This window comes from Ciconia boyciana, chromosome 1, assembly GCF_034638445.1.
Source record: "Ciconia boyciana chromosome 1, ASM3463844v1, whole genome shotgun sequence".
Taxonomy (NCBI): domain Eukaryota; kingdom Metazoa; phylum Chordata; class Aves; order Ciconiiformes; family Ciconiidae; genus Ciconia; species Ciconia boyciana.
In genome coordinates this window covers 75,643,350-75,656,900 of record NC_132934.1, presented here as the reverse complement: position 1 = coordinate 75,656,900, position 13,551 = coordinate 75,643,350, and the positions used below count along the sequence as shown (strand labels likewise).

The 13,551-nt window shown below is 46.7% G+C and overlaps 1 protein-coding gene across 1 annotated transcript; it reads right to left on the bottom strand.

The window, feature by feature from the left end:
* Window positions 1-1,279: 1,279 nt before the first annotated feature.
* On the bottom strand, window positions 1,280-8,027 carry KCNJ8 (potassium inwardly rectifying channel subfamily J member 8). Its single transcript, XM_072850017.1, has 3 exons — window positions 7,775-8,027; window positions 7,063-7,509; window positions 1,280-3,117 (listed from the first exon to the last, which is right to left on the bottom strand). The coding sequence occupies exons 2-3, from the start codon at window positions 7,425-7,427 to the stop codon at window positions 2,217-2,219; spliced, it is 1,266 nt and encodes a 421-aa protein (XP_072706118.1). The 5' UTR covers window positions 7,428-7,509; window positions 7,775-8,027; the 3' UTR covers window positions 1,280-2,216.
* Window positions 8,028-13,551: the final 5,524 nt, after the last annotated feature.

Below are 13,551 nucleotides of genomic sequence, written 5' to 3'. Positions count from 1 at the left end.
AGAGTACATTAGGTGTAAAGCAGAGAGAGACATGAAGGCAAAATAAAAATTGGAAGGAAGAATGTACTTAAGGAGAAAATGAGAAAATGGTTGTGGGAAAAAAATCTCAGCTGAAATACTGAGAGAGTATTGAGATAACATCAAATTATTACTCAAAAGGACCATGGAAAAGGCTGGGATACAAGAAAGACTAAGAGTATAGAAGAATGAATGGAGAATACAAAGGAAAAAAGGGAAAGAAATAATCATTATTGTCACTTTTTTATTTTGTAGAAAATTTGCTTTTGTAGAGCATCTGACTTAACCATTTATCAAACAGACAGCCTCAAAGAAATTCACAGCCCTGGAAATGGAGGCCAGAGACAAATTATATATGCTTCGCTCTGACTCTTCTTGGAAGCTACAGATGTTCATTGTTTGGACACACAATGGACAGATTAATGTCTCCAGATGTTCATAATCCATCCTCCGAGAACATTAATGGGCAGGCCAGGGAATGAATGCTTTTAACAGAAACTTCAGTTTCCACTACTGCTTCAGATGAAGTATTTAGTCAGTGTTTATTTTCTGGAGAGCACCTGCTCCAAATGTTAGGAGCTTACACTACAGAGCAATGCCCCTCCATGCCACCACCCAACACCTCACAAAGCCTGCAAACCATAGATATGAGTGCTGATGAACTGACTTCCAAAGAGAAAGAGAAACCAGCATTGCTTTTGACTATTTTACCTGATAGGAATAAGCAAATATTTAAAATTATAAAAGTATTTAAGTGGTTGAGTGCTTGGAGAATCAGCACAGGGATAGTACTTCTCTTGAGCCAAAGACATAATAAGGCAACTCCTATAAGAAATTTGAACTGGAATTTGTCCATAGTTATATTTCTTATTCACAGAGGAAAAAAAACATGCATCAATTTAGCAATATCAAATGTGATACAATTGGTTGTCAAGCATTTATTTATTCTTGTAGAAAAACTTGTGATGACATTTTTGGGAAGGCTCTAGATAACAAATGGCCATTTGAATTTTAAGAGAAAGGCTACTTACCACCACTTCTCAATGCCATGTTATATAAAAACATAGGTGAAACACTGCTGAAAAAGAGCAATTCAGCAGCAGCACCCAAGTCCCCCTGAAAATTATTCATATAGGTTTGAAAATACTATCTTTAATATTATTGGCATGGTTCCCCCTCATTCCCGTTCGTGAATTCCCACTGGCAAAGAGTAACCTTCTGCTGAAGCAAACAGACTTAATCCTACAAAAAATACTGTAAGTGAAGGAAGTACACTTGTTGCCTTCAGTGTATGAATCGATAAGAGAAAACAAAACAGCATTTGGTCTTCCACCGATATGAAGAGGATGTTAAAGAGGCGTGTGCTTTTTTCAACTTGAATAATTTTAGTGCTCAGGTGGCAGCTGGGAGGACTCGAGTTTTTCAGCTTGGGCTACAGCTACGTTACAGATGCACGCTGTCCCGCAGCGGAGTATCTCACCCTGAGAAGAAGAGCAGTGCTCTGCAAGAGGCCGTGCCGTTTCCCTGGTTCTTCTGCCGGTGCTGCGCTGAGCAGCACCAGTTCTCCTGTGGGATGGTCAGGTCGCTTCAGCTGACCTGAATTTGCTATCAAAATGCCATAAACTAACGGAAAGAAAAGATCTCAAAAACTGAAGGTAAAATCCTGGCTCTTCTCCAGTGAAATCATTGAGGAATGTAGCTACTCCTTTCAAGAGAAGAAGGAATTCACCGCAAAATGATTGATATCCAAATATCCTGCACAAAACCTGTGGGAGCTGTTGTGTGCAGCAGTTTTGAGAAAGCACTCACTTCTGCCTGCAGGTGGGTAACCCACTTACATAGAAAAAAACACGTTTTGTGACAGCCAGCAGAAAAAGATAAGAAAGAGACCCTGGATAGGAAAAATAAGATTAAAAAAATTAGCATGCCATTAAAAGAAGTATAAATACACATTATTTTACATGAGTGAACTGTGTTTTCTTTAGTGTACGTGCCATTTTTAATTAATTCATACACTAAGTGCTAAAGTGTTTCCTAATGCCATGAGGTGGTGCTTTCAGTAAGTAATAGAATAAATAGTTCTTGCACGGTTCTTTTCTGCAGCGTGTTCTCATTTTCTTAAGTAAAAGAAAATTTAAACAAAACACCATGGCTGCCTCCTCCTTCCGAAGCCCACCGACCTCACACAGAGCTCTGTATCACGTTTCTGAGGCACTCTGGCTCCCCTCGGGTGTGATGAACTGCACTTTGGGCACGATGAGGGAGGGATTCGTTCTCCGCACGGAGTTGCTCCTCCGAATGGAGTTGTTTCTCCTCATGGAGTTGCGTTTCCGCAGGGAGTTTTGGTGGGACAGCTCGCTCTTCTGCAGGGTCTGGATGAGAATGGACGGCTTCTCGTCAAGCTCTCGAGCGCTGCAACGTGGTGCCGCCACTTTGATGGTGTTGCCAAACTTGGAGTAGTCAACTGCGTACACGCCTTCCTCTTCAGTGACAATGGGCACAAAGCGGTGACCCCACAGGATCTCCTCTGCTATGTAGGAGGTTCTTGCCTGTGTCGTGATGCCAGTCGTTTCTACAACTCCTTCAAGTATCACGATGAGCTCCAGGTCCTGGAGCGCCAGGTCAGCAGCGGAGATATCATAAAGAGGACTCCGCTTGTCTATGACATGACAAATGATTAAGGGAGCCACGAGGAAAATATTGTTGCTTTCAATGGGGTTATCCACGGGGATATCTACTTGGTGAATGGGTATGACTTCTCCTTCAGGGGTCGTAGTCTTCCTCACAACCTGGATTCTCACCGAGGCACTAATGATCATGCTCTTCCTCAGGTCTCCCACTCGAAACATGAAGCAAAGTTTGCCATTTCGAACTGCAATGACTGCCTGCCGGCTAAAAATCAAGGTCTCAGCCCGCCTGTGAGCTTGTGCAGTTTTCATGAATATGCAGCCTAGCATGACAGCGTTGATGATCAGACCCACAATATTCTGCAGGATCAAGACTGTGATGGCCAAGGGACATTCCTCTGTCATCATCCTGCCCCCAAAACCAATGGTCACCTGAACTTCAATGGAGAAGAGGAAAGCGGAGGTGAAAGACCTGGAGAAGAAGATTGCACAAAGTTAACTCCAAGGACATCGAACACAAACTGAGAAGCTATTAACATATACTTTCTAGAAATAAACTTAAGGACCTGTTTGTACAGTCCTGGTACACTTAAGCCTTCTGTTAACACCAGCAAAAGCATTGCATGCTTGGTGACTCTGTTTTTGTATGATCAGTGCAGTATCTGACAGTGACAGGGAGGACCTCAGAGCCTGAACTCCTAAAAGACCGTCTATAACACTAGGTGACCCTGAGAAGCTCATTAGAGCCGCTGGTCAGGAACACATGCTACCCACTGTATTAGTCAACGGTGCTGCAACACCTGGGCTTTCCACCTTCTCCCTCCCATGAAGCCCTTGGTGAGGAGTGGTGGTTTTGGCAATGGTGAGCAATCGGCTGGCACACCAAGGTTCTCCCACCAGCCTGTGCAGGGAAAGGAAATGGGGAAAATCGCAACATTTCACTCATACTACCTGAGTCATGATCCCCTTTAGCAGGATTTCCTGGAGGGAAAGGGGATACTCCCAGATTCATGACACTTCCCAAACCCTTGCTTGCCTTGCGACTGAGCCCGCAGGATCAGGCTGCAGAGAGAGGCCAGTGGCCCCCATGGTCCCCTCTGCACATCCCGGCAGGAGGACAACGCTGTGACCCAGGGTTTGGGTTTAGCTCACTGCCGTGGCAAGACCAGCTGGAAAATTTCAACACAGGAGTGGGTTGTAGAAGTCTGGGTTAAGTAAAACGTCCCTAATATGCTATAGTGCTGGACATCAGAGGATGCTGTCCACAAAGTTTCCAAATACATTATTTATAGTAATCCACAATGCTATATTCCCTATATACACCATGGTCTTTCATTTCCTTTTATAACCAGATACATCCTTCACCAACGTCTCTTATGCCCCAAATCAGTACCTTGGGGTTTATCCGGTAGACGTGTAGCACATTGGGTCTCATATGAACTAATATCATAGTCGCCCTTTTAACACAGTGCAATCCACCAACATTTGAAGCATTATCATGCTCAGCATGGCTTTACCTATGGAAAATATATGTCCTGTCCATGAAGATGGTTCTGAACCATTCATTGGTTTTGGTTTGCTTTTCAATTAATCTGCTTTTAAATAACTTTTTCTTTTTTTTTTCCTAACTATATTTTCAATGAACCTAGGGTCATGAGGGGACATTAAAATAGCATAGTCAATATCAGGGATAATTTTCTGTAGAATGAGAAAGTTCACCCTTCAGAAAACCAGCCGGTCTCTGCAGGGATATCTTTGAAAGAACTTTGTCTTTTTTTTGCCATTTCTATTTTTTTAATCTTTGGCAGATTCCCTTGTATTGAGGGGGTTATTTTTGCATTTCACTCTGAAGAAATCAGAGATGAATGAGTTTAATTAACAGAATTCATGGAATGATTTCTTATGTTCATGAATATTCAGTCACATGCAGAATGAATCTTCTGGCTTAAACTTAATTAAGCTTAATTCAGCTTAAAGCTCTGTGGAGTAAATATTCTGATTTCCCTTAACAGTAGACCTTAAAAAAGAAAAGAAAAGAAAAGAAAAGAAAAGAAAAGAAAAGAAAAGAAAAGAAAAGAAAAGAAAAGAAAAGAAAAGAAAAGAAAAGAAAAGAAAAGAAAAGAAAAGAAAAGAAAAGAAAAGAAAAGAAAAGAAAAGAAAAGAAAAGAAAAGAAAAAAGAAAAGAATCCACCTTTCTACAGTGGAAGTAAGTGAAGCAGCAAGTTTGTAGAGCGTTTTGACCATGTGAAGAGGGAGCCAGAAACTCCAAATCACACTATTCCCAGGTCCTTCCCTTTGGAGCTGTGTAACAGTTTTCCTCATTGGATAATGTTTGCTTTGTGTGGCAAAGAGCTGTGAGACTTAGAAATTTCTGCAGTACTTTGAAAAATTAAAGTGCTGTGCAAGTTCTAGGCACTGGTTAAAATTTCCAAAACCAGGTTTCCTGTAAATCTGTAATGGTACATACCCAAGAAAGTTCTACTGAAATATCTGTGGGCCTAAATCTCAGAAAAGTAGGTTAAAAAATATTTGCCGTTATTTTGGCATACATGTAATTGCAATATTAAATATATTTTACATCCAGTAAGTCACCATTCTTAAAAATGTCAGCAATCATATTGCTATTTCGTGACTTTGTCCAAAGCGGTAGCCAGATTTAACAAGATGAAGTATTTCACTATGAAGGGAAAAGATTTTCCATGGCTTGGACATGGACACTTGAGCAGCTGTTGGCTGAACCACCCCAGGTACTCGCACGAGGGAGCGACGTGTGTTCTTTTTCATGGGCTAAACCAGAAGGTTACAGCGATTCATTTGCTTTGCTTTTTCACACCCCTCCAGGCTATCCTTGCAGCAGAGGTTAGCAGCCATCCTGGAAAAGCCACCTGCGTGGGGCTGCCGCAGCCGGGGCTATGGGGAGGGAGCGAGGGGCAGAGCTGTGGCCGTGGGTCTGTCTTGCCCCAGCAACATGAAGCCCTCGGCAGCCGCCTCAGGCTCTGCGGGGTGGCCCAGGAGCCCCGTGGGGAGCGCCATGGGGTGGGCCAAGCTGAGGGGGCTGCCAGTCAAGCGGAGGGATGTCCCCCTGGCTGACCCTGAAGAGCTGGCAGGGTGTAGCTACTTGCTAATTTGGGTTGGACAAATCCACCAAATCCCAGGAACACTGGGGATGACACCCCAGCGGGCGCAAGCTGGGTCATGACATCTCATTTAAGAGGCAAATGCTTGTGGCCAGTTATTGGAAAAGAAATAAGACAGCACACTCTCCCCCCCTCCCCCCGCCCCAACATCCCAACCTAATGAAGGTTTTCCTAGCTTGGAAAAATCCCCATTTCCTTTAGCTTGGAAAATCCCCATTTAGCAAAAAAGCATCAAAACAAAGGGAGAATGAAATCTGCGCTCCTTCATGAGCCAGATACAATGTCCCTTCAGACTTGGTGAGGTGCCTCAAACCTATGTGCAGGAGAAAGGAGAAAAGGGAAGCGGATACTCTGATGTCTCAGCAGACCCTGCAGCCCCCCCAGTCCCTCACAGCACTGCAATGTGTAACGGCAGCTGATCTGGGGCAGTCTGGCTGTACCGAATCAGCATTTTTCTGCTTAAAAACCTAGTGCTGTAAAAAGAGATTTTACTGATGAGATGATGAAGCGATCTTACTGCTTACCCCCACCTCCAATTAACACTCGCTCTTCTATTCCGTGTATGTATGTGTAAGTTTATCAGTGCCTTCAAAATTGTCGTGGCTTTTGGGATGGAGAGTGAAATACTTTAATGGGTGACATTTAACCTAGTAGTCCCTTAAGCTTTCACTGTCTGACACATCACGCACACCATGGAAACGGTTCCTCTGTCAAATGCTGGCCCACGGCTTCATCAAGGTATTTTGGAGCACCCCATATTTAGCTGTCTCATGAGAGTCATCATGAAAGACATCTAGTTTTGCCCTAAGTGGCACTTTCCTTGCTAGCCCTGCCTGACAGCCATGGCCGGTGCCCTGCCTCTCAGGCACCGCTCTTGGGGTGGCCACCTTTTGCCGGCATGGTGAGCAGCTCACACCACACTGGGGATGCTCCCGCTGCCGTAGACAACGTTACAATACATATAACACATACCCACTCTTGTAGCAGGCTCTTATCTCGACAGGCAAGGTATGTTACCCACAGAGTGTGGAGACACATGAAAAGCAGCAGGTCTCCCTCTCTTTCAGATCCTGTAAGGAATCAAAGAAATCTATAGTACAGTATTTTCCAAGCCTGGAAGGCTTGCTGAATTTACGTAATCTAGAGGAAAACACTGCACTTTTCAACTGTCTCAACCAAACACAACAGTTCATGTAAACCAAAAGCTGCATTTTAGGCATTGGCAGGACAGCAGGCAGCCCTGTTTCCCTCCTTTCTTCATCCCACCAACCGTACTTTACCTGACACACGTCACGCATGGTGTCCACTTCGTGCTGTTCGTAGTGCTTTCTGTGCTTGGGTCCATGTCGCCATGGGCAAAAGCCACCAGCCACCACATCATGGCAAAGAGCAGCCAGCTGCACAGGAAGGACATAGTAAAGATGACCAGCGTGTGACGCCACTTCAGGTCCACCAAGGTGGTGAAAATGTCTTGCAGGAATCGTCCCTGCTCACGGATGTTCTTGTGTGCCAGGTTGCATGCCCCGTTCTTGGCAATGAAGCGGGCTTTGCGTGGCCGGTCTCGGATGCGCGGCTTGCGCAGGTTCTCAGCAGCGATCCGTGCCAACACATACTCTTCAGGGATGATACTCTTCCGAGCCAACATCTTCCTGCCACCATAGTCCACTCAGCGAGATGCGAAATGGGGGGTGGTCCCTCTAGCACGTCTCCGCAGGACTCACTTTACCCTGCAAAAAGAGAGAACTTGGTCAGATTTGTCACCTGTGCACTAGAGCAAGAAGTCCCGATTAGGTACCACGCACCAACAACCATCACATTAAATGTCACTGCGTGACTACTTATTCTATGGTGCCCTCCCTTTGGACCATCATTTTTGTATGAGCAAGTGGTATCAGCTCGCAACAGAAACGAGAGATGCTATTTTGACACTCCTTGCAGGGAAGGAAGCTGCAGAACAGTCTCGCAAACTTGGTGTAAAGTAACATGACGTACGACAGGTCGGTTCCGCAGGCTGTTTCTCCAGGAGATAGCCGTGCCCAGGTGGGTACCGCAACATGGAGCGCTAAGTTATTCGCATCCTTCAGGACCCGAAGAACCAGACTTCTCTGGTTTGAACCAAGGTTAGTCTGCAGAGAGACGGTGGAGACTCCTTTCTTACGGCTATAGCTGCGCAGCCCAGCCAGGAGCCCTGCCGAAAGCGCCTGCCCAGTCCCCCGCGAGCATCACAAGAAGGAGCTGAGCTGGAGGTGCGGGAGGCAGGGAACGGGACTCCACGGAGCAGGCGGTCGCATTTCCCCTTCGCAGCTCTCCTTCCTTTCCGGGATCAGGCGGGGAAACCCTCCCTTTATTCCCAAACTTTGTCCCCAAACGGGTGACAGAGCAAACCTACGGAAAGCCCGGCTCCCCGCAGCTCCCGCCGGCTGGCCCGTCCCACCGGGGGAGGGCAGGGGCTGCCTGGCCCCCCGCCGCTTCGCAGGGACCCCCCGCCCCGGCCCGGGGCTCGACCGGCCGCCGCCCCGCCGCCCGCAGCCCCCCGCCCCGCCACTTACCGCAGCGCGGCGGGGCGGGACGCGGCCGGGCCGGGCGGGGCGGAGCGGAGCGGGCGGAGCGGAGCGGAGCGGAGCGGGGGGCCCGGCCGGTTCGGCCCCGCAGCCCCGGGCCGGGGCGGGCTGGGCTTGGGCTGAGCGGCGGGCGGCGGCGGGGAGCGGCGGGCGGCGGCGGGGAGCGGCGGGCGGCGGCGGGGAGCGGCGGGCAGGGCAGCCCGGCGTGGCTGGGTGCGGTGCGGGGCACAGGCACACAGGCACACGCTTCCTTGCGCTGAGCGGTACCTGCGGCAGGTGGGATGATGGGGCGTTCGGGGCAGGCGCGATGATGGGATGATTAGGCTGGGACCAGCAAATTTAGCGGAGGAGCGAGGTGCTTACGCTGGCTGCTTGTGCCTTTTCGGTACTGGCACTGTCTGGGGACGCAAAGCCAAGCCCCGGCTGGCTTGCCTGCTTCCCCTGGTAAGCCGAGAGTTGTGCCTTTCTAACTTTATCTTGCCTCGAGTCTCGCTGAGACAGCTTGCAGGCAGAACGCGAAGCATGTGCGTAAGTGTTCGGAGGACCGAAGCCAGAATCTCATGGCCTTTGATGCTTTTGACAAACTTAATTACCTGTTTCTGCAAGGAAAAAAAAAAAAAAAGACATTTCTTTTTATGGTTCACAGCTCTTGTCGAGCCCGTTATAAAGTTCAGCTGGTGTGACGGGCATTGGCAGATGGGTATTTGTATACGGGATGGGTAGAGGAGAAATTACGCACGATAGCAAAAAAACAAGCAGTGAAATCGCAGAAGTTCATTCTTTTTCCCACAGGTTGAGGTTTACATTTTTGGCTCTTGTGTTTAATGGAAACTTGCATTCTTGGAAATTGCAGCTTTTTTTCCGAAGTCTTAGGGTTTGTAGTAGGAAGAATAAACAGTACATCAACTTTATGAAAAGATCTAAATTTACATTTTAATGAAGCAAAGTGTCAGATTTCATTGCGTCAGATTAACTCCTCCATGCCCAAGGAATGTGTGTGTGTACAGAAGGGAGCTTTCTAAAGTTTTCTGTGTATCACGCAAAGGAATGACCTATACAGTATAAAATTTATACGGAACCTAATACCTTACTTCTCTCTGTAAACTACAGAAAGAAAGAAAGAAATGGTTGACAGGCCTGCTGCAGTCAGGAAGGTTTTAAGTGTATTCAGGCTTGGAAAAATTGAGAAGGTGAGTTTGTCAGGCAATGTAATCCTCAGCTTGAAGCTATCCACCCTGGTGAACACATGCACGTGCTCAACTTTAAATAGATGAGTGATTCCTGGAAACTTCTCTAGCACTATCATTTTCTAATACCAGATATCCAGTAGTCAGAAAAGACACAGACTCAAAGCCCCAGTCTTATTAGGCAATTAGATAAACATTTGTGTATGAAATTAATGTACATTTGTGTATGAAATTAATGTTAGGCAGATGACCAGCTCCAGCCTGAAAAATCAGGCTCTAAAACAATTACCTTTAGATTCTAACCAGACTCTGAGTAAAATACTCTGAGTCACTTGGGTGGGTATCTGCAGGATAAGCATCGTTGGTGCCAGCTATGGCACTATGTAGTCTGGGCTCGGAGAACTCAGGATGTACCCTGCTACAAATGGGGTGGCAGAGACTGGCCTTAGGGGACTGACTCATTTGTTTGATGCAGCCTCCAAAAGTGCATTTCACTTGAGTGTAACTATTCAAAATAATGGATATAATACACATGCAAAAAAGTTCCTCTTCCTTTTTTTCCTCTTCCTTTTTTTCCTCTTCCTCCTCCTTTCTTCCTTTTAGCTCCTATGAAGTATTTGTTCCATGCTAGGGCTAGAAACAAGACTGATATTCCCCAGTATGGCTGCTAGCTGCATCTCAAAAAAAAAAAAGAAAAGTCTGGGAACCGCATGGAAACCCCCCTCCTTTTTCATAAGATCCTTGAGTTGTATTATTTTGCTTCTGACACAAATTTACTCATGTCACATGCCCAATTGCACAGTTTCCTCTGAAGTTATGATTGAAATCCACAGCTTTATAAACAGGGACACAGGAACACCAAGAGATGCCACTTTTATTTACTTGCCACCTTAGAGCATAACCCACCACTGCGGCCTCAGCCCCTTGTCACGCTGCCAAGGCCCCTCAGCTGCTGGTGTGCTCCTTGCCCTGTCTCTGCTGGCAGTGACTGGGACCGTGTGACACAAAGTTAGCGTGTGGATCAGCAGCTAGTTTGGCAAAATGGATCCAAATCATCGTTGAGGGCAGGTGGGAGCAAGGAGGGACCTTCCTCAGGCTGGTCAGGTGGAACAGAAACTGCTGCCAGTGCTGGTACTGTCAGAGACCCCTACAACCTCTCAGCCCCACTTGTTTCCCACTAACCTGCTGGAGGTTTCCTCCCCCTTAATTGGGCACCATGCTGAGGCCTGATTTTTTGTAGCTGCGGTAGGAAGGGGTCCCACCAAACACACACAAATGATCTTGGCACAACCCCAGCGTGACTAAATAGAAGTTATTGATCATTTTTCCCCGTCATCATACATTGGAAGAAAAGTGCTCATAAAATCCCATCGCATCTCCACCTGTTCAATACTGAAAGAGCTTCCCACTCACAGGAGGGGATGCCCTCCTCCTCTCTTACACTTGAGATTAGCTTCGAGGAAGCCTGCTGGGCCACAACCGCCGGGATGTGAAGGTCAGGAGCACCAGAGCTATTCCCTCTTCCTGGTTAAACATTATGAGACATGATTTTGAGCACAACATCCACTTCCCCAAGTTACAGTGTATGAATATGCTCTGGAGAGTGACAGCTACTAAAAATGTTCCCCTCTGCCCTTTTAAATACTTGTGTGGTTGCCACATGCACATTTAAGTCTGAGATTTAAGTAATAGCTGGGAAAATCTCCCAAAACATCTCCTAACCCTTTTCGTAAGGAACATAGTGTCTGAGTGCTGTGAACACAGCCTTTTCAGGCAAAAAATGATCAGAATTGATGGCAAGTTTGGGTCCAGTTTTATTACGGGCCATCATGCGTTTCCCTTCTTGCTGTTTTATTTCCCCTCCACCCACAAGGGTCACTGATACTCACTTTACAATTATGCCTATCTAAAAAAGGATTAAATAATGTGCTTAGACATGAATCTGAAATTTCCACATTATAGCTGTGTCCAGCCCTTCCAGAAAATCCTGCTTCGTAATAAGTTTTGTTTGAAATTCTAATCTTAGCTTAGAGATAGGATGACTTTGCAGGCATCCAGAGATGTCATGCACTCAGCACGAGGCTTCCACAAAGACACAAAGCTGATAAGCCATATTCGGATAGCATGGATGAACTCTTCCCTAGCTGAACTGGCAGTAGATCCATCAAACATGAAAGAGCAGAAACTGCAAACTAAGGGCATCTGTTACCCTGAAACAGCTTTTTTTTCTGTTTCATGCAAGAACAGCAGGACAAAAATAGTCTTTATCATCAAAATACATGTAACTAGTGCCCCTCGTCCAATATTACTGAGTTGCATAGTGAAGTTTGTAGATGTTCTGTGGGTTTGCTGGCAGAGGGATTGTTTCCCATTAAAACTATCTATCTGGTTTGGAAATGATACATCTGCCGCCTTTGGCGAAATCTGGTACTCTGACTTCTCTGTGCATGTCAGGCCATGGGGTGCAGTCTGTCGACTCTCTGCAAAGCTAGCAATATGTTGGCAGTTGTATAAATCTCTGTTATGGTACTTCCAGTGCTGATAAACGGGGTCTGGTGCATTAATCACCGGGAGTTTAGTATTTTCTATCCCCCTGCGTGTAGTCACCATGTAGTAGATGGGGTGATATGTTGTGGTTTAGCTTCTGTAGTTCAGTGAGCTGATGGGCGCTGCTGGCCATGGTGAAGATATCACCTACTTTTTTATCTGCTCCCTGTGTAGCACGGGGAAGAAAGAGAGACCCACATCATCTTGGGTGAACTGTCTTAACTGGCAGCAGCGATATCCCCCGGAGCATATCCTTAGCTCTTCAAGCAGGTCTGAGCTTGCTATAGTTTGAACAGCAGTAGGCTGACTTCAGACTATATCCGCTGGCAGCTGGCTCCATGGGCTCGGTGGGCAGTGATACTCCAGCCAAACCTGTCCAGAGCTGGGCCCCTGCTGCTGCCTGCAATGCAATACATGCTCCCCCTCTGGCTCCCTTGGCCTCTCCTAGGAAGTGCTGCTGTCCTTGGAGGGCTCACCTGGTACTGCAGAGGGCCAGCACATGGGCCACCAGCACGCGTTGGTGAGAGAGGGCACGGTCCTAGAGAAATGCATTCAGCCCCATACCGTGAGAGAGCAGCCAGGGAACCATTTTGGGCTGGGGCTGCAGCTCTCTCCCCTGGCCTCCTGCACATGCAGCAGTGTGGGGGGAGCAGCGGGGAGAGGAGAGGAAGGATTATCACACCCAAATTACATGGTTCCTACAGTCATCTGATTTATGAAATCCAACATCTTTTAGCCTCTATTTCCCTAACTCCACCTCTGCTCCAGGGACATGCATGAGCCAAGAAAGAAAGAGGTAGCTGAAAGAAATGCCTTGTGCTCCAGGATATACCTTATATTCACTCTCTGCCATAAGCCCTAGCCTCATTTCCCTCTAGAGATGACCACATCGTATTAAATTCTTGTGCAAAACCCACCAATATTTCTTGCAGCCCCACACTACTTATCGATCTCCCTATCTTTGTCTTTAATTTTAGCTGTGTGTTTGTTTCGTCCTAGATCTCTCGTTTATCTCTCGTTTTCAGGCTGAAAACCAAAGGCTGCACTTTGTTGAGCCTCAGTGCTACAGAGACTCAGCCTGTCACAACACCTCCGTATCAGGAACGCTGGCACCGCTTTTACCCAGTCCACCTTTTAGGTCATGGTATCCCTCACTGGCAAAGCTAGGTAATCCTCCCGTTTTTCATTTCATGGCAGATATTAGCTCCCACATTCTTCAGTTTAGCCTTTAGTTCAACGTACAGAAATACTGTACTGTCACATCTGGGACTTACCCAAGTCAGTCTCTGCTACAGGGTGAGATGGCAATAGTCAAAGTGGTACAGCTTTTTTCTGATACCTGGTGCTCTGAAGTACATCTGTCACGTTACGTGCCCCTTCCTGGAGCAGGAGTTTCTTCTAAGGCTCTGGGAAGAGACCAGTTTGGGATTGTTTCTTTGCCTCCCCATGCCATAATTTATGGAAAGTCTGTAAA